The sequence below is a fragment of the Podarcis pityusensis genome, assembly GCF_964106645.2.
Source record: "Podarcis pityusensis genome assembly, chromosome: 10".
Lineage (NCBI taxonomy): Eukaryota > Metazoa > Chordata > Lepidosauria > Squamata > Lacertidae > Podarcis > Podarcis pityusensis.
Window position 1 is genome coordinate 28,427,539 of NC_138035.1, and position 20,822 is coordinate 28,448,360.

The window sequence follows — 20,822 nt, forward strand, 5'->3', positions numbered from 1 at the left end:
TGGGAACGCTTGAAAGCAGAAATAAAGGAAGCTGGGGGCTGTTATAGACTCAGCTTCCAAACAAACCATTAGGAATAATTTACAGCCCCTCTGGCAAACACAACACAACTCAACAAACCAATGTCCAGTTTAAAACAAGGTACTTCTGATGCTTCACTTACAACCCATGACATTATCTAGAGACACTATTGCAGGACAAGGTCTCTTGGTAAAATATATTTTTTTAAAAAAACTGTGAATGTGAGAGAAAAGGTATACTCACCACAGCGCCAACTCCATAGCTAGCGGCAGGGGCAAGGGCGTGGTAAGGGTCTGCTGTGTACACCCTGCCATAACTGAAGAAAGAGAAGGGGAAGGGGGAAAAGTCACTTCATAGACTTAAAAGACATCTGCTTCATCAGAGAAAAAGGAAGCTGTATGGTCCCTTTTCTCAGCTCTCCATATCCGAAGAGGCAACTTATTTCAAGAAGGAATTCTTGAGTTGATACATGAGGGCCGCTAACTCTAAAGACTCAGAAATAATGGGCACCCAAATAGTAAAATTAAGTTAAAACTTTGTCCTTAAAAAAAGTCATTCTGGACTGCTTTTGCCCATAGCAAGTATGTGTTTTGATACCTACTATGAAAAGTTGCCTTTTGTTCCAACGTGAGAGGGTCATGATTTTAGATTTCAAGAAATCCTTAATCCTGCAACCCATAAAATGGCTATAACTGATCATTCAGGTAGGTAGGCAGGCAGGCAGGCAAGTGTGAGTCTTGCAAGGAATGAGGCAGACACCATGCTTGGCACCTTAAGACACCCACCTTAAGTGGGTTCCCAAAATCCAGAGCACACACTAATGCAAAAGAGGTGGCATTCAGGCACATGCTGCAGGAATGCCAAACAGGGCTGTGCAATGGGAGCTTGAAGTAAAAGGTACAGAATAAGAGCGAAAGTTACACAAATTGTACTTCCAATGCAAATGCTTTGTTACTTTGTAAGCCACTCTTAATTATGAAAAATTGCTCTGTCTTAGCACATAGTGCTTATGATCCAAGGATTTTTAACCACTTGACAACTTGCAGCCATGCCACAAGCAGAGAAATGGAGGCACGCAAAAGAATATTCTCCTATCCATTTAAAACTAGCTGATGGCTAGTGAAGCCACAAAATGGCTGCTATTCTTCTCCGTTCCTCCCTCCCCCTCCCCCATGCTGCTTCATGCAGGACTTGCAGGGGGAAGGGGTGGAGATGTACAAACGGCCTGTTTCAAATGACAAACCGAGTAATAATTTAATAGGTTGACATTTTGAGTCTGGTAGCTAATAAAGAAAGTGATGAAATAGGAGGGTTGGTCCACACCACCATATTTTAATAGTGGCCTCTTGCAATCAACACAGAGCAATAACACAACAGGTTTGCATTTCTGCTCGTCTTTGAAGAAAAGAACCAAGCACATGCACCAAGCACTATCCGTCATGGGGACTGAAAGGTCTGATAATTTCTACTGCAGATCAGGATTCAGAGGAGGATAGAGCTGGGTTGCTGCAACTTCACAATGCCGCCCAATGACTATCTGGGCACAATCTAGTGACAAGCAATTTATTTAGTCACAGACAGCTATTCACAAAAACACATGAGAACCCACCCCTGAGATCTCTCTCTCAGTACATGCAGAGTTTCCCATTCCATCCCACATCTGGTCCAGGACACAGGATGAGGGCAGCAAGGCTGGTCACCAGTGGGGCTAAAGCTGGGCCTGCTTATTGTTCTTCTTCGTTAGTACAACTTGTGTAGCGTCCACAATGCAAGCAATATAATGCACCCTTGCACGAATTACTACTGTCCTTTCTGGCACCCAACACGTGACAATCACAAAGGCCAGTGCCTTGTCAAAGGACTAGGAGCAGAGTTGGCTGCTTTGCCCCTGACACAAAGCCTGGCTGCCTCTTTTGGAAGAGGGAGGAAGTGATGATGCGGAACTATATGCTTAGAATGCACTCGCCACGTAACAGCTGCTAGCTACACTGCCCAGTTGGAAGGCGTGCTGTTAAAGTTTGCATCCAGGGTGCGTTGGGAAGCATGGGGCGATGGAGGGCTAGGATGGAACAATACCCTTTGATCCCCAGATACACCAGAACCACCCCCACCTTACATACCCATCGCTGTAAGCCGCTGCAGCGGCTGCAGCAGCAGTGGCTGCCGTTGCGGTAGCAGGCTGTGCATATCTGTAGGCTGCATATCCGCCCTGCAGGAAAGAAGAGAACTGACTTTATAGATACCTGTCCCCTTAAACAAAGTGGAGTCATACATACAACACAAAGAGAGGAGGTGTTTCAAACTGCATCGACTCCGATGTCACATTAAATCATGAGAGGCTGCCCAACCCCCTTGCACATTTTGTCATTTCCCCCTTCCCCCAAGTGGCAGAGGGGAAATTCCGCATCACCCATGTCTCTGTCAGACAATTCGGATGGAAGAGACTCTGCTATGGTAGTCTCTGCAGGAGGATGAATCAGCAAGAAAAACAAAAAGAGAGATGCTGTCATCCCATCCCATGACATAACCACGGTAGAGAGAGTTCCTTGGGAGGGAGCAAGTGTCACAAATTGTTATCATTTTAACCAGAACAATGCAGAATAACTCAAGAGATTCTCCTACTTTATTGCTGTTAGGTGAGGAAAGGGGAAAGTTTCAAGCCCAGATCCTCAAGAGAGGCATCAAGATGCACATGAACCAGTTTCATAGCCCTGATCTTCTGGGCTAGCCAGAACCGAAAGGGTAGATAACCCAAGAGACAAGCAACCAACAGAGTCATCCCTAAGGGCAGCAAATGTATAATGCAAGCTGCATGGCCACACACACACACACACACACACACACAATTGTCCCCAAGTAGGTTTGCTTAAATTGGATGGAGGCCTGAAATTCATCATTACAGGCACATGTACAAGGTAAAGTCAGCATTTGAGAGGGAAATTCTATACATGAAAATGCATGAAATCTCAAAAACAGACTGTTAGGATCAAGCCCTATGTGTCTCCAAAGAACTAAAGTGCCATCATAGGGATGGACTTCCTTCCTGCCATCTCATTCTCCCCCTTTTCTTTAGTCAATTCAGAATACCTCTATGTGGGGGTTTTTTTCCAGCCTCTTCTTGCTATGCCAAAGTCTTCCCACTTAAGTCTCTGCAGCAGCACTTTCTTGCTTAGGACAAAGACTATGACTGAGTCTTAGCTTGTAAGACCCTCCACTTATCTTTTATGAACTACCATATCCGTAACACACAGTCTTCATCAGCGAAAAACAGCTTGCTTTCCTCACCGCTCCATTAAACCCTCCACAAATCCTTTACACCTTCTATAAACCATTTCCTGGACTACCACTACCCCATCTCTTCTCTGTATCTGCTACTAGTCACATTTAAGCTCCCCTTACCAAGCCTCATAACCCCATTTTCTCTCATTCATGCAACTACCTGCCCATACCCCCAACTTCTCCCTTGCACAAAACTGCCTGCCTATCTTAACCTGAAGTCTTTAAAGAGGGACTCAGTTCATGTCTTCATGTTGTACAGCCACATGTTGTTAGTGTTACTAATATTAGTAAATATTGCTTAAGAGTAAGACGTTATGAAGAGACATTAATCAAGTTTTCTTTTAATGCGTGGCTCAGCTGTACAGTATGATTTTATGGAACATTTGTGCTTTGTTGCTGGACCTTTTATTTTATTTTAATTGTTCTTGGAATACAATTTAACTTTTAAAAACACTAGCATGTTCTAGGCCCCCACTGCAATCATGAGAAGGAAGTTTCTTATTACATCTTTTTATTTTATCATATTGATAAAATTGATCTTCTTATTGCAATTTTACTGGACCAATGATATAATTAAGACAAATGATGTAAAAACAGCTTGAAAATGATATCCCATGGAATGGAGAGACCTTCTTCTTTTCTAAAAGTTCCATCTCAACATTCACTCAAATGGCTTATACAGAACAGAAATTATAACAGCAAATCATGAAGCTTGAAACTACTGTCACCGAACATCCTCTGTGTAAATAAAGAAGATATTGTGCGGGTTGTCAAACTTGCATTATGCCAATAACCCAATAATTCCAGTAACTCAAAAGATTTCAGAAAAACTAAAAAGAATACTAACATTCCTGCAACCAACCTAGGGTTCATTCAATAAAAATATGCCATTTCACCTCGCTTGTACTTTATGTTCTCTGGGATCAAAATGGCAACTACTACCTAATGAAGTGAAACACAAGGCTGCAAAAGCCAGGTGCATGTTTTGTCCCATCTATTGCAAAGTATCCATAGCTGTTCAGGGACAATTGTAATTTTCATTTTATACTTCTGTCTTTTATTGGAGTTACTGTATTTTGAGGGGGGGATGCAAGGAAGAGGGCAGCCTAAAACAAAAGAATGCAGATGTGTTAGAAGTATGGAACAGATTCATTATGAATGCAAATTCAGTATGAACACAATAGTATCTCCTCCCCATCTAGCTATTACAGGTGGAGAAGCTCATAGTAAATATTGCAAATTTTTCAGTTGTTCCACTTCTGCAGTGTACAAACCCTTTGGAAATGACTAATCTTCAAAGCTCTATTGGAGGGAAGGGGGGTTCCTTCTCCCCGATTCACATGCAAGTTGCTTTACCTATCTATGGTGCATTAAGATAATTCCAAAAATAGGCACCAAAATAGTCCCCTGCTACAGCAGAGTGGAGAATTGCTCTATTGCATCTCCCTAAATAGGGAAATGACATGACACTAAGCCTCCCACAGTAGCTCTGTTTTAATTCTTTGTTAATCCCATTGTGCTGCTCACTAGTAGCTAAGAGAGAATTTTACAGTGAACAGCAGATCAAAGTAAGCTTTGATACACATTCGCAGCAATCATCCCTTTTCTTTCCTTTTTCAAAAATCAGGCTGCAGAACTACCAATGCATCTGATATTCAGGTATGCTCAGATTTAGCCATTTCCGTCTTTGGCAACAGTGACGGCTGAGCAGCTTGCCTCAAAATGTGCCCAGCGCTCTCCTTTCCCAAGATATTTTTCTACTGACATTTCAGATAATCAGTTATGTTCGGCAGGATTGTGAACATGAGGACAAGATGCAGTTTGAAAAGAAGGAAAGGTTTTCCCCATTTCAGACTCTTTAACTTGCATTTCTTGTAAAGGAATAAAACAGAGCGGAATCAGGGTGGGAAAAGGGAATGGTGTAACATTTATTAATCAAATTTGAGAAAGAAAATGAAAACTAAGCATGCCAACATTTGGAACTAAAAACAACCAGCAAAATCACCACGTTCAGACTGATATTGGCTAGTTCTATCTATCCCAGCATTCTCTTGGGACAGCAGTTTGCCCTAGACTCTACCACAAGCTTGGTGAAGTACACAGCCTCAATAACTAGAGCGTGCAGCCACAAAGACCTGCTATTACGGAAACAGTCAGTCACCACTGGAGTTAACATTGCATACCTTAAACAAGTCCCATATACACCCCAAAAATAAATAAATAAATAAATAAATAAATAATAAATCCCCACCCTAACCCCAACCCACACCACAAATGTTAATAATTATAACAAGCAATAACCCATCTGTTATATCAGAGAAGGGAACAGAGACTCCACTGAGAGATTTAGAGCGAGATCTTAACATTTCTTCAGCTGACTGCACAACGAATGGAGGGGAAAGGAAAAATAATTCATTGGAAAAATGAAGTTTAAAAGGTTGATGTGTATTTTTCTGGTAAGCATGCACTTATGCAGAGGTGAAATTGTTAATACAAAATGACAGGTGTGTACGTGTGAATGACTGCATCAGTGTTGATGCAAAAGACTGCAAATCCTTACTATGGATGTGCTGAATGAAGTCAAGAGCTTGGATTAAATGAATCTCTAACATGCCCCTCACTGAAAAGGAAGGAGCATGTACAAGTAGCTGTTTGTGTTGATGGTGCTTGCTTGAAATTTAGCAGGTCATATTGCAACAAGGAAAAAAAAAATGTAATGAACTTATTTCTCCGGACCATAGGAATATTTTAGATGTGTGTCTGTGAAACAGACATGTAAAATCCTGGTGCAAGATTCTTCACGCAGCAGGACTTTCTGGACTTTTGCACTACTCTGAAGTTATCTGAAATTCCTTAGAGGGGAACCTGCAAAACATCACCCTTCTACAATTATGGCATGTCCACGGCTCTCCCAGAAGAAGCCTGCTGACTAGATCACATAGGATTATCCTGTTCTTCCCACCTCCTACCCTCAAGTATTATTTTGCACTTCTCTGCAGCTACTCACAAATAACCCTAATCATCACAGGACAGCCTTAAAAGCAATATTGAGTGTTCTTGTCAACCAGTGAAAGGGACAGATCATGACCAGCTGTTCTATATTTCTCTGCAGCTGGGCAGTAATGAGCATATGCTTAAAATTATTTAATCTCAATTTCTAGGTGATTTGTGCCAAATCCTCCAAATTTCAATTAGGTAAAGGACATTGACCGCATTGTCATCACCTTCAAAACCAATTGAGTTTAACTGTGAGCATGCAATGCCAGATTCCTTTCTGCCATAAACAAAGCCTCTATCGTAAAGAGGAAGCAAGGCAGGGGAGGGAAGCAATGTGGTCGTGGCTGCTTAATGAGCAAATGTATGGTAAAGGAAAGGCTCTTCACATTGTATGGCTATCTGCTTCAGCATGAGGTCATATAAATGAGCGCAGCAAGGATGGGTGCTGCTTTAGCAACGTGGGAAGCTGTCTTCAATTATGCTTTCCCATCCCATGTATACATAAGGAGCCCTACAAACTTGGGTTGTAGGATTCTCATCTATCAGTCACATGGGATATCCTGAGCAATGTGGCAGAAATACACCAAGCTCAATTATTCTGCTTTCTGGAGGGCAACTGAAAAAGCAGGAATATAAACTACAGCTCAGCAACCAAAGGCGTAACGAAACATCTCTCTGGATTTTTGAGTATCCCCCACAAAACAGCTGTGGTTTCAGTACCTTTTTCAAGCAATACAAACACTAGTTCAGCCAAACCAAAGTTTCAGTGAATACTGAAACTATTATAGGGGCTTTTGGGTACAGTCATAACTTTGCCATGTTAACTTTTTACACCTCTTCACTTTACAAGTGTATGGGACAAATGCTTTTCATAGAAAAGTCAGAAAATGATGCAATCATTTATTTTATCAATATGCAAAGAAGCTTTTAACTTGAAGAATTGTCTGATATGAACACAAGGACCATGCTTTTACACACACATACTTCTTGTGATTATTTCTGCAGTGTGAACCCTTAAGGCCTAGTATAAACTACATGGCTCCAGAGTTGATCGCACACTGATATTCATGACATTGTAGAGAAACACACACAAACCACAACCATGATCCAAAATATGATTTCTGCTCCTCTTTCCTCTTGTCATGTCTTACTGTACCCTCAAGACAATGATGCTATAAGAATTTTGCAGATACTGGTGCTTTAAGGTTTTGGCATACTTGAGCACCATCTTCTAGTTCTTTTTTGTTTTCAAATAATAGTCATAGATTCCTTGCAATGTCAAAGCTGCACATAATACATTCTTTCTTCCATGTGCACAGTCATGACCATTCCAGAGTATGTGCCCATGTGGGAAAAAATAAAATGTGTGAACTGCAGGTCACACCATCTGCATACGACAGCAGCAATTCCTATGAATGTAGCAGCAGTGGGTGAAGCAACCTATTGCGACCACAGGAATTGCCTATGAGCTGTCAGGACATAACTTGGGGAAGCTGAGACTGCTTTTGTGGAGAAAAACGCTGAGTGTAAACTAGCTTAAGCTATGTTCAGATACAGCGTTTCACCTCCTCTGGGACACTTAATCCCATTTATAAGTTTTTAGGGAGTTTCAGAAATGTATTTACAGCTGGGTAGTGATGGTAACTTTCCTGACAAACCAGAGCCATAGCATCAAAATCTTGAGATGACAACAATACTCTGTAACACAACATAAATGTGAGACTAAGTGAACTAGAGACAATCCCTCAGAGTAAGCAGCAAAGGACATTTGCTGGAATTCTATTACGTGAACCAGCTTCTTGTCTCTCGGGCACCATCAGGACACCACTTAGGCTGTTGACAGTTGCCAAATCTCAGAAAATAACTCCAACCAATTGTTTTGATTTCTTTCTTTCTTTCTTTCTTTCTTTCTTTCTTTCTTTCTTTCTTCTTTCTAACCCTCAAATTCAAGTGTCTACTTCCAAACTAAGTAACAGATAACAGAATGGGATCTAACCAATGCCCAGGTTTTCTTGCAAAACAGTCAGCAGGTATGCCCTGTATGAAGCATGATTATAGAACAGAAAAAAGAGAATAAAAATGTGTTTCTGCTGCACTGGTTGTGTATGGGTGACAAATCAAGGAACTTGCCTCGTTGCCTGCCTTCTATTTTGGTTTAGAAAATTGCCCTATTTGTTATGAATGTATGGTTTGTGCAGCACTGAGATGTACTGGAGTTTTGATCACATGCTCACAAATGTATGTTGGCCTTAAAAAAAAAAAGACTCTGTTCCCATCTCTAATTTGATGTTGGAACTGTTAGTATTAATTCAAGGTTGTTGTTTTTTCACTGCAATCCACAATCTGATTGGTTGGCAGGTCACACTGGCACTCCTACCTGAGGTATTTTAGCGCTAATGATTGGTTCCTGTAAGACTATTCTATAACAGAACACAGGAAGAGCAGTTCAAAAACACAGCTGTGGAAGGAAACAATCACACAAAAAGCCCAAAGGGCTTACCAGCCTTTTCTTTCCAGAGGATGCAAGCACGCTTTTCATATATACAGTTGGTCTTTTAAGTCAGCTGCTCTTGCAAAGTAAACCAATGCTAATGGAAGCTGTTACTTCTTATACCTATCCTCTGCACCCTGGGGCTAGTTACCTGCATTTTTAATGCCAGAAAGCAATAAACCTTTGTGGGATAGCCTTTATCATGAAAACAAAGTAGCTAAGCAGGATGATTGCCTCAGAGGAAAAAAAGGGAGAAGAGAACAGAAAAAAGGACAGTGAAATTTGGGAACAGAATGAGAAGTCAGTTTTCTCTATTTGCTCTTCTCTGCCTTTGTTATCATCCCCTCTCTTCCTTCTTCAGTTTGTTGCCACCATCTGAACTTCACGGAGGTGACTTTGCAGTCCAGTGTCCACAAAGGTTTCCTTCACTACCTTCCTTAGAACAGCTACGCAACAATGATACCCTCGTCATTCCCCTTACAATAGCTATTTTCCCAGAGGCAGGAAAATGAATAGCTAGCACGTTGTTACAAGTAAACAGCACTCGTTTTGATTCATGCCAATTAAGACAGCAGAAAGCAGATTGCTCAGAAGATATGACTGAGATGTAGCCATACATTTCAGTTCAGCTGGCAATGAAAAGCAATGGGAAAAGCTTTGTTAATCTACCTTGAGAGACTTCATTTACTCTACTTCTGTTCTCTTCCTCAACCCCACAAAAGTATGGAATCTACATTGTCTATAGCTAAATGACCCATCAATGCTATTTTAGGCCTCAGGCATATTTCAGTGCCAAGGGTACTATGCAATAAAAAGAGGTGTGCAGATTCTATATACTACTAAAATAGCTGCCTGCCAAAAACAAGTCAGGTTGGGGGGAAAAACCTTTCAACAAGAGTGGGGAAATTACCACACCTGACACCTTTCTTGTCATTCACATCTCTGGCTGTGCAAGGGATGATGCTAAGCAAAAGATGCTATTCATTTGCTTGTCTCCTCACTGCATGACTAGTATCCAGCTGTCTCCTCTGTATGTGACAGCAATTTAGGAGTGCTAGCGGAAACCCAGGGTCATCCTTTTGAATTTCTACACAAATTACATATAACAGAATCTGGCCAAGGTAGGAAGCAATGGGTACATAAGATCCACAAGTAAGTGATGCCTGCATTGAAATGAAATATCACCATCAAAATAGGATTTTCTATGTTTAGCCAGAGTGTATTACACTTGCTGTAGCTAGCCTACACAGGGCAAATGTCACCTTATGAAGTTGACCAGAAGCAACTGAAGGCTGCCCCATCCATCACCAAGGGATACATTTAAACAATGACATGATTTTAAAAATGAGGCTATTTTCTTTAGTAGGAAAAATACGACATTCTCCTGTCCTAACTGCAAGGTCTCTGTGACATCAAAGCTGTACATCTGCTGCCACTATTCAAATTAATACAAAGTGGGTGATACTGGGCTAAGTTTTATTGTCAGCAGATTCATATGGGGAGATTATTTTACCTCTCTTACAAAGTGAGTGAGAGAGAAAGTACGCCCCTAGTTATTCTGCTTATGAGCCAGTTATCTTTGAGCTTTGCCTGAGATGCACATGTAAATCAGAGTCCAAGAAATTCTGTGGATCAGGCTGGCTTCTTGAATCACATGGGAATGCAAGACATCACATAGGTAATGAAAAGTTTCAAGAGGTACAGTAGGATGACGACCTTTTACCTAACCCTTTTGCTCAGGGGAACTAAAAAGAACAAACTATGGGCCAGAAGGTACCATTATATCCAGGGAATGAAGGAGCAATGTGCTACCTTTAAGTTACCCTGATACTGGTCAAGGGCAAACATTTTCTAAGAAGGCTTAGCATTCACATTTCTACACTGTGTAGGCTTTGTAAACCTTGAGTTCTCTCGGCTCCCTACATCAATAAAACCTTCGAAAGGTCCCAAGAGGGGAATGTAAAGAAGTGATGGAAAGGAAAGATCTGAGGCCAAATCAATCCTGTTATCTATTCATTTTTTATTTTAGGGTTGAAATTATGCCAATCGGAGATGCACAGACAAGAAGTTTTAATTTGGTAATCATCTCTCAGGTTGATTAGCAGCATATACCATACCTGTGTGAAGAGGACACTCAACCTTGTAAATTGACCCTGGCAACGGTTAGAAAACCTAGAGGCACAGCAGGTCTTGCGCCCAGGGGCAAGTGCAGTGACAGAGAAACATGCTTGCATTCTTAAATATATAAATGTATATATCCACAAGGAAGAAGAAAATCAAAGTAAATTATATTTGAAAAACAAACTAAAAACATCAACAACAACAACAATAACAAAACAAAAAAAAAAAGGCTGGCTTATCAGGGGGGTTGGGGATGAAAAGGTTCCGGTGTGTGTACTTACATAGAGGTCAGCACCGTAAAATCCGTCCTGGTAAACCACACTGCAGAAAATCCACACAAAAACAAAACAAAAAGAAAAAAACAAAACAAAAAGAACAGAAAACACATTCCGGTTATTGAGGACGGCAGCATGCACATGCATTTTACACAGGCAGGTGATGTATGAAACCATAACCTGGGCTTTCGGGCAGGAGCAAATCAGCAAGAGATTGTGTGTGCGCACGCACGCTAGACAGCTCCATGTCATCCTCCACAGCATGCAGGCGGGCAGGGCAGAAGGGGAGACAGTATGCAAAGGGGGGATGGGGAAAGAACAATCCTTGTATCGTCATACAAAATAGTGTGTTGTCTTTCTTTTCTTTTTAAAGGACCCAGTGCCCTGAAGATGAGAAACACGACTTGAGAAACCTTGCTTCTAGCTGGTAACCTGGACCAGGGTTTTAGTTAACCCTCTAAAACACATGGACAAACTGGCTTCATAACTGGCTTCATGTAATGGGCTTCAGATAGTACCAACAAGTTCTTTAGGAGGAGTTCATCAAGGGCTGGAGTCCACCTAGGTCAGAAGCACACCAAAAGTTGCGTATAATTATGCATCTTGCACCCTTGTGCGATCACTTTCTGATATCCATACATCACCTGTTATATACCCTGTACATTAGACATGCGAAAAGATTTGGCTGATCACACAAGCATGCAAAGTACTTTAAAAGTACTGATTTAACACCTCAGGGCAGGGGGGGAAATCCAAATAAATAAACTCTTGATCCAGGCAGGCACAGCTACATGTAACCAAGAAAGAAATACCCACAATGCATTGCTTTCAAAAGCGGAGATAATTAGGTGGCTGATCTAAGGTCCAAAAATTGAAAAATAAGGGGAATCCCTGATAGTAACGACAAATTCCAGAGCAGAGAGAAGCACCTGGAGAGTTTAAGTGAACAGAAGTTCTCATCTAACAGCCACTAATTAGTTTCTCCCAGCACCTCCAGAAGCGAAAAACCAGAGACGTGAAAGCCCCAACACTTACTGCAATATTTCATAGTATAAAGCACTTTGTTTTGGTAGGGCAGGGGACCAGGGGAGGACAAGGAAGGAAAAGAGGGTTTGCCACAGCCCTGGTTATGAATGCATGCTTTAGCATTGCACAGCTTTCTCCTGCTTTGTTCCTTTGGATAAGCTGTATGCTAAATCACTCATATTAAAAAGCATTAGTTCTCCATATATGAGATCCTTGGGTGCATGTCTCTGGCTTACCAGTTAATGTTATCACAGGCTAGGAGGAAGGAGGCAGTGTTACTTGTAATTTTTTCCATATGCCGACTGGAGAACAAAATGATGCCAAGATTCTCCCACTCTGATCACAACATACCCACCTACAGGAAGTTACAAACAACAAGGCCAGTATAGCTTGACTGTAAGTCTGCCTTATGATCACCAGGCTTCTACAGTGATGAAAGTTTAAGTGATCAGGTGGTATCCAGTCTCATTATGGTCATAATCCATTCCCTATGGACAAAGTGGCACTTTGATCTACAAAAACACAGCTGATGTGGACAAACAGGCTTGGTGACACTAACTTAACAAAGAAAGTAACACTGATTCGGCAGCAAGAAGAAGGCCACTACAAGGAAGAAAATCAGGGGCCTTTCATTGCTGGGTTGAGTTTATCAGATCCATCTTGTTAACAAAGCATGCTTATGATTATTTCAACAACACCTTGTATAAGAATGAGTTGCAGAGAATCTAGTGGTTTGCTAAATTTCAACAGTTTACCAGATGGATAAAAACACTCAGCTCTTATAAAGGTTCATTTTAAAACACTTAGGGGAGGGAATAAAAGTTATGTACTATCTAGCAGCAAGTGATTATGCCCTCAGAAAAAGAAACTTATTTGTTTCACTAGCAAAGCTGTCTCCCCTCCCTGGCCTAGTATACTGAGACAAATTGTACCATCAAAAATTCTCTTTTCTCTACCAGAAGGAACCAAAACTCTTTCGTTGTCATCTGCTGTACAGGAGTTTCCTGATGACAACCACGACAGAAGGTGAGTTATTGGTCAATTTTACAAAATTAACTAGTACAGTTATGGGCAGTTTGAGGGAACAGCTTGCTTACTATTGTCTTTCCCCAACTAGTGTATAATTTAACATCACTTGAATAGATATCTATATTCTGAGACCCATTTTGGATCGGAACTCTACGCTGGATTTAAATGTTCAATTTAAATCTTATTGAGATTTTGAAGATGTTCTCCCACGTTCTATCAGGGACAGCATCTTTTCTAGGAACATTCTAGCCGTTACTATCAGGGATAACAACAAGCACAGCAAACGACCTACACATGAATCAGTGCAAGAGGGATACTACAGGATTAATTCATGGGGGAAATATCAGAGGACTGCTCTAGAAATTCTTCCTGTACAGATCAAGAAGGATGCTCCACACAGGTATTTGCTACTAATGAGAGTGGAACAGTAAGCAAGTTATAATTATACCATCTCCTATTGTAAAAGAAATGAAAATCTGGCAACTGCATATTGCTTCCCTTAACTCATTTTAAATTCTGGGCACGGCAATCCAATCTTGTTAGTTATTAAGATATTCCAACTGAACTACCATGACCCAGAGCATTCCTTTATATCACTATGACAGCAGACCAGGAATGGAGAACTTTTTTCTGCTGAGGTCCATGTTTCCTCAGTTATAATCTATGCTAGTAGTAGGCAGTGCCAGAGCCAAGGTCAAAAGAAGGCAGACTCCCCATTTTTCCTACTTCCATTCCCAGTGTTTCCCTTCCGTGCCATTGGCCAAGTTACATGCATTTTATTCAGCTGCAATTGCCCACCTCTGCAGCAGGCTATTTGGTATATAACTGCTCCCAGTCAGAGGAAGAGAGGAACAGGCTCTAACTTGCCCTGTCTAGGTGGTTTCTCTCCTGCTCAGGTTTCCTCTGAGAAGGATTTTAATCTGTGAAAGATGCTTGGAGAACAGCATTACAGACAAAGCAGCCTCCTCAGGGTGCAAAGTGAAATCTTACAACAAAAATGTCTGAGCTTCTGGCATCCTGTCAAGGCTAAAAAAACCCCCAACAACTTTATTTCAAAGGTGTGGGCTGCTTTACTTTTTAAATAACAATAGAGCCGCTGGTTGCTACAGATTCATTATCACACTATGGGAAATAACCAAAGGCCAAGGAAGTAAGGCCACACATTAAGACACACTTTGTATCAATGCTTTTCGTTTTGCTTTTTAAAAACTGGACTTTATACACTTTTCAGCCCTTCCTTTATCCTATCTTAAAAATAAGATTTGATAGATCTCTATTTTAACTCTTCTCAAAATGTCTCCAACCAAGAAAGCAAATCCATTGTGGGTAACTGAATGTCTCTTCTGTGTCCTGTTTCCAGGAAGAATACCATGAAACTGAGAATCAATGCTTGCCACTCCTGGATAACGATGATACTGGACTTTTAGAGCGCAGAAGGTGCCTCACTCCAGACTCTACACCCTTTCCATAACTCTTACAGGCATATTACTTTACCAATGCAGCCGAACTGCTACCACATGATAGCGGAATTGACACGTTAAGATAAACAGCTGCCCTTCACTGATGCACCCCCAAAAGACGGTTAAAGTTTTTCTCAGTCACAAATGTTAAGATTTTGGACTTCCCTTTCCAGAGGCAATTGGGTGCAGAGTGTTCTGGTGTTGGCATATCCTGACTCTCACCATCCATCATGTCTCAATTTCCCCCCTCTTTAGGGGTTCAGCAGAACTCCTAGGTTCTGCGGAGAACTGCGTGTTGATTTCCAACCCTTACCCTGGGTAAGCTGGGATGGCTGTTGGAGGTACTGCTCTCACTGCACCATACACTGTCCGCCCTCGGCCCCTCAGATGAGCTCCCCTGAATGCGGCTGCTGTGGTGGCTGCAGTTGGGTAAGGGAAGCCGGGAACTGTGAAGACAGACAGACAAGGAAAGATATGAGAAGGATCACTACGTCCGCCCAGTTAACCACAGCCATCTTTGACTAGAACGATACGCAACTCCAGAGCTGGAGAAATGTTTCACACCTGTCCTGCAAAGGAGCATGCTTTGAGCCCCAATGACATTGCATACCTCTCGCTACATCATGGCCTTGAAGGGGAGGCAGGGTTGCAGAGAGGCCTGGCATGCAAGGGATTAATGCTGTGTCATGCCTCATTCATCACAAACTGCAAACTGTTTTCCTCCTCCTCCACCCCATTTTAATAATGCCATGCAGTCTGGTTAGAAACAGTCCGAGAAGCACAGAGAGTTGCCACTTATACAGGCAGGTGACTTTTCCACATACTGGGGGCAGGCGGGCTGGTGGGCTTTAAAAGTCTGTTATTATGAGCCTCTTAAACTGGTGGGCTGACAACAAGATTTTGTGTTTGTGTGCGTGTGTGTGTATTCTTCCCACAGTCAATTTAAGTACAGAGAGGACCTAAGAATCTCCTGTAATGCAGCCAAAATTGATAGCGATGTGCCAGTTTACCAAGAGCCCACCTTCCGGCATAGGTGACCATTAAGTGGTTTCGTATATATTGGGCCCTGTTTTATTACACTTCATGCTGGAGTAAACTGGCTCAGGGCAAAACATGTCTAAACCTCAGAAGGCAGCTGGGAACACAAGGCGATGACAGATGATACCCAGAAGGCGCCAGTCAGTCACAAGGCACAAATCCAACCCAAGGTGCTTCCAGGCGCATGCCACAAGGGGGCCTGCGATGGACTCGCAGTTTAGTAGCTTGAATAATATGTACTTTGGAGTGCGGCCTGTTTCACTTCTTCAGTTCTAAAGCAATTGGTTCCTTCATGCACATTTCCTCCCTTATGATTTACAGCACTCTTGTAACTTGGGGCAAGCCCAGCCACAAGCAGGCTTGCAGGTGTGCTGCAAGATGGAAAGGGTCACGGCCACTGCCCAGAGAAGTGCTGTCACTTTCTAACAAAGCCCATCCTTTCAAGTACATATTATACAGACTGAAAATAAGAGGGCTAACAGATCACTGTTTACTCAAGCACAGTAACAATACAGGGGCCAATAGGGGCTACTTACTGATTAAAGGAATGTAAGTGTTAATACCCCCCCTTCCTGACAGGGGCACTGCAGCGTCATTGCCCAGCGAGACATCTGCTTGAAAACTGGATGCTAATTTAGTTTTAAAAAGAATAAAAAATGTAAAAAGGTTATAAAGAAACAGCAGTTTGAGAACACAAACAAACACCACTGCAGTTAAATAGCAGAAAGAGACGCATCAGCATTTTCTACCTGCATATAATTCAGGGCCATACACTGCTCCAACCACAGGGCTCAGCTTCCAACCTGAAAGAATAAAGACAGAGTGAGCATCAAGATCTACCCCAGGGGAAGAGCAAACAGCTCAATATATGCCATGTAGCTTCTGGTGCATATCCCCCTCTCGTTTCCATGCAGATTGATGCTGTGTATAAAGGCAGGCTAGGTTTTCCCAAATTCCCACGTTCTGGACATAATAATAATAATAAATTTTATTTATATCCCGCCCTCCCCAGCCGAAGCCGGGCTCAGGGCGGCTAACAACAATCAAATAATCAAACAATCAAATAATCCAACATTCTAAAAACATTTCAATTATAAAAATTAATTAAAATCAAATAGATGGAAGAAGCAGAAAATCAACTGATTCCTTCTGGTAAAAATTATGTGCAATTACTTCCTGCAGTTCAAGTAGGAGTCTTTATTCTTTTTAAGGCAATGGTTGGAGTAAGGGAGCAAATGAAAAAGATGAAGTCTAAAGCGACTACTACAAGCTGTTTTACAATAAGAACAAAACAAACGATTTGTGAAATTGAGGCCTGAGATCTCTGAACACCTGGTGGTGAGCTCCCAGTGTTAAGTGTGAGGATGAACATTTGAAAGAACAAGAGAAATGCCTGTCCTAATAGATCTGGCTCACAATGCAGTTGTGGGAGCTAGCATTTGGTGCAGGTGCACCGCACACTGACTTAACTGGAAAGGGCCACCTTCAAAACTAGACGTATAAACTATGGGGATGTCAGTTTATGATTGCTGCTGCCATGCAGCATGTGTTGGTTAGAATCATACACGTTTCTGAACTTCTGCACTATAATTCCTTGTGCTAAACTAGAGACCCTATTGCCTCAGAGCTCCTCTACCAAAAAGAAGTACCATTGTACCTACCTGAAGGGTAGATTTGCTTTCCCAGTGTAGCATCACTGGGCTGGGCTTACTTGTGCCTCTAGTGGACTTGTTTCAGTCGCTCAAAGGTGGGTGGGGTCATTCCATAGCAAGTGATCCAACTTTTTTAGCTCATGTCATCCAATCTTCTTAATATTTTGTACAATTGTTGAATGATCAGAACTAAGTTTAAATATGTATTTTGTTGTACTCCATGAAATGAAATGTACAAACAAGAATTCTTTCAAAGAGTTAATTCTATTACTTGGTTTTGGATCACATTGTTAAGAGAAAAGCCTGGCTAGCTTTACAGACACCTTTTAATTGAATAACTTTCTAAAGAAATGCCTGAAGCAACTGGTATTATAGTTGAAGTCTTGTTTATTCTGTCATATTTTACTCCAAGAAGATCCATTTATACTAAATAAAACCCAATAAGGCAGACATGTATGTACACCATTTTTTAATGTGATCCCATTGAGATCCCAATATGAAATTTTGTAGCTCTAATTTTTGAAATTTCAAACCTTCATAGATTAAAAATTAAAATTTAGATTTAAACTTAGTTTTGATCATTCAACAAGTGTGCAAAATTTTAAGAAAATTGGATGGCATGAAGTAAAAAAGTAGGATTACTTCAGATGGAATGATGCAGTGATGGAGAGCTGAGAGTGCCTTATGAAGATTATAGGAAGGAAAGCGATAAACAACTGGAGGACACTGGAGAAGTGCTCCACAAAGGAAGTGTTTTACCAGTGGGTGAGTGGCCAGAATGAGCCTATCTAGACAGAATAGAAGAAATGGTTGCTACTTGTCATTTAAGCGTATTAGGTTTGAGCCCTTGTTGAAGGCCTTCCTGTAGGAACGCTAATAAGTCAGGGACTGGAGGTGGCTTCTGCTGGAACTTGTTCGCACCTGGTCCATTTAAGAAAGGCCCTCCATGTCGCCTGGTAGATGTGGATTGTAGACGGGTGTCTGGAGTGCAGAACTGTGGAGATGAATGCTGGTGAGAGACACTCGTTCTCCATATGTAGACCAGTTGCCCTTCGAAATGCAGGCTGGCATCCAATGTAATGGTTGTATCTGGGGGATTTCTGAAGGGGATTCCTTTTCAGAGGGTAACACCCCTTGTTCACCAGTACATGGTCTCCCATAGGCATGGACGAATTGAAATGCAAAGGTGCTTGCTGTGGAAGGAACCACTGGAGTGGTCTCACATGAAGCTTGGCCTATGGCAGTGGTTTTCAACCGGTGTGCCATGGCATCCTGGGGTGCCCTGAATGATAGTCAAGGCTGCCGCAGGCAACACTGGCCTCTGCCTCTCCTCCTTTCCTTCCTTCCTTCTCTCCCTCAATGTCCTCTTGTGTCTCTGCCTCCCAAATGCTTGTGCGGCTGTTGCAGCAGTCTTGGCTTCAAGCTCCCCAGGCAAATGGTGCCTCTAGGGCTGGCCAGGGTTGATGGTTGTCAGGAGCTGAGGCAGCCTCAGAGTAAGCAAGCAAGTGGGTGAGGGAGGCCAGCCAGCCAGGGAGGGAGGCCTTACTGTTGGGAATGGACAGAAAAGTGGGAGGCCGAGCAGGCAGGCACTGTTCTGGCCTTTCTTGTGCTTGCTGTGTGCAAGGCCTGCGTAGGGGCTGAGTGCCTTCTGCCTTCGTTCACTAGAAGCACAAGTAAGCCCAATCCAGAGACGCTACACTGACAAGCGAAACTGAGTTCAACACACAAACCATGAACTGATCAGGTCAAAATGGGCTGACACTAACCAGCCAAGAACATAATGCCCAAGTACACTTCATGGCTCAGGCAGGGTCCCTGCCTCACGGGGGGTTGGATTAGATGACCCTCGTGGTCCCTTTCAACTCTACAATTCTATTATTCTAATTATTCTATATTTTATTTTCTTCAACATTTTCTTCTGAATTTGTGGGTATGAAAAATATCTCTGCAATGGCATTTTTAAATATTTACCCAACGAAAAGCAAAGTCAAACAAACAAAATAATGTAGCAGAGATCAGCTGCTAACTCGCTATGTTCCAATCAACTGAATGAAAACTTATGGGTCAGAGCTGTGCAAACCATGTGCAGTACACATAGTAGTACAAATTTGAATTTGGAGTCTGGCTGGTTTTTATACTAGATTGGTAGATTTATGATGTAATGCTAGAGGCCAGGAGGGGAATATATCAGTAACCCACACAGTCTCATACTGCTACCATTGAGGGGCCACACCTGTATAATAAAGCACACTAATGTTCCATATTTAACATCAAGAAAGCTCTCAGCCAAAGACTTGAAGAACTGCTACTATTCAATGTAAACGGTACTATACTGGATGGACCAATGATTGAATTCAATGCGAGGGAATTCTTGTACATCCTTGTGGGGAGGAGCTGTGGCTCCGTATTGGAGGACATGAACTACAATCATGACTCATCCTTGATATTGCCAATTAAAAATTCTTAGCAGGTAACACAGCTGGAGGAAAAAAGCTTGTCCTGAGCTCATTGTCCAGAGAGCCATTACCAGTCACAGCTCAGTACAAAGTAGTTCCTTACAGCAATATTATTATATTAGATGCAGGGGGGGAAACAAATTTCTTTTTAGTGCAGGTAGAACACAGTTCTGTCTATGGTTCACAAAGTGTGAGGCAGCCTTCCTATGAATACAAGAGCATTTGCACTAAACACATCTGAGCTCCTACCCAATCGCTTCTAGTTCAATATGTAAGTGCAGAATGCTAGTGCCATCTGTCCTTTCTCCCATTAACCAGTGTAGCGAAAGGACGGAGCACACAAGCCAATGGCCTTTGCAGGTTCTGGCTGCTTCTCTGTAGTTCCTATCTGTAAAGACCTGCTGTTAGGGTTTCTTTGCCTCCAAGTGACACACTGTATGGCCACCACTACTTTACATGGGAGAAGCTGTACTTCAGATTGCAGCCCATTTACTTTGTCTCATAGGACTTAAATGAGAACCAGTGAGAAGTGAGCCGGCCCTAACTTTTCATCTGCAGGGTCTTGCTTTGGGTCCCCCCCCCCCCTTTATGTAATGAGAGTAAGTATGATGAATGTGGGGAACTGGCTTTCTTATACAGATTATAAATAGTTATATGTGCACATGCACAAAATCATTGTTTTATTTTTAACTTGGGGGTGCTTGCAATGCTATTTGAGAACGTATAACTGAACCACAAAGGCATATTTCCTAAGTAACCCCTATTTCACTGTAGTTTTTTACAAGATTCCATTTTTATTACTTACTTACACTTCAAAGAACTGCCATTCTTGAGAATTTATATTAGGCTACTGGCAGGGGTATGCAGCTATATCATCTCAGCATAACTAATTAACATGCCAGTGCAATGCATTATAATATATAGCACACCTTTGGAACAAAGCCTCTGTGCTGTCACAACAAGAAAGCTAATATGACTA

At 41.9% G+C, this 20,822-nt stretch overlaps 1 protein-coding gene across 23 annotated transcripts in view; it reads right to left on the reverse strand.

Moving 5' to 3' along the window:
- Window positions 1-20,822, reverse strand: part of RBFOX2 (RNA binding fox-1 homolog 2) — a gene marked incomplete at its 5' end in the record, with an annotated part of 176,846 nt that overhangs the window by 5,005 nt on the left and 151,019 nt on the right. For 8 of the 23 annotated variants that reach the window (XM_080971770.1, XM_080971766.1, XM_080971772.1 and 5 more), the window contains 6 exons: window positions 263-335; window positions 2,140-2,228; window positions 8,673-8,715; window positions 15,011-15,143; window positions 16,272-16,364; window positions 16,485-16,538. In XM_080971770.1, coding sequence (XP_080827896.1) covers window positions 263-335; window positions 2,140-2,228; window positions 8,673-8,715; window positions 15,011-15,143; window positions 16,272-16,364; window positions 16,485-16,538 — 485 coding nt within the window. The other 15 variants (XM_080971756.1, XM_080971767.1, XM_080971755.1 and 12 more) reach the window with 9 other exon arrangements.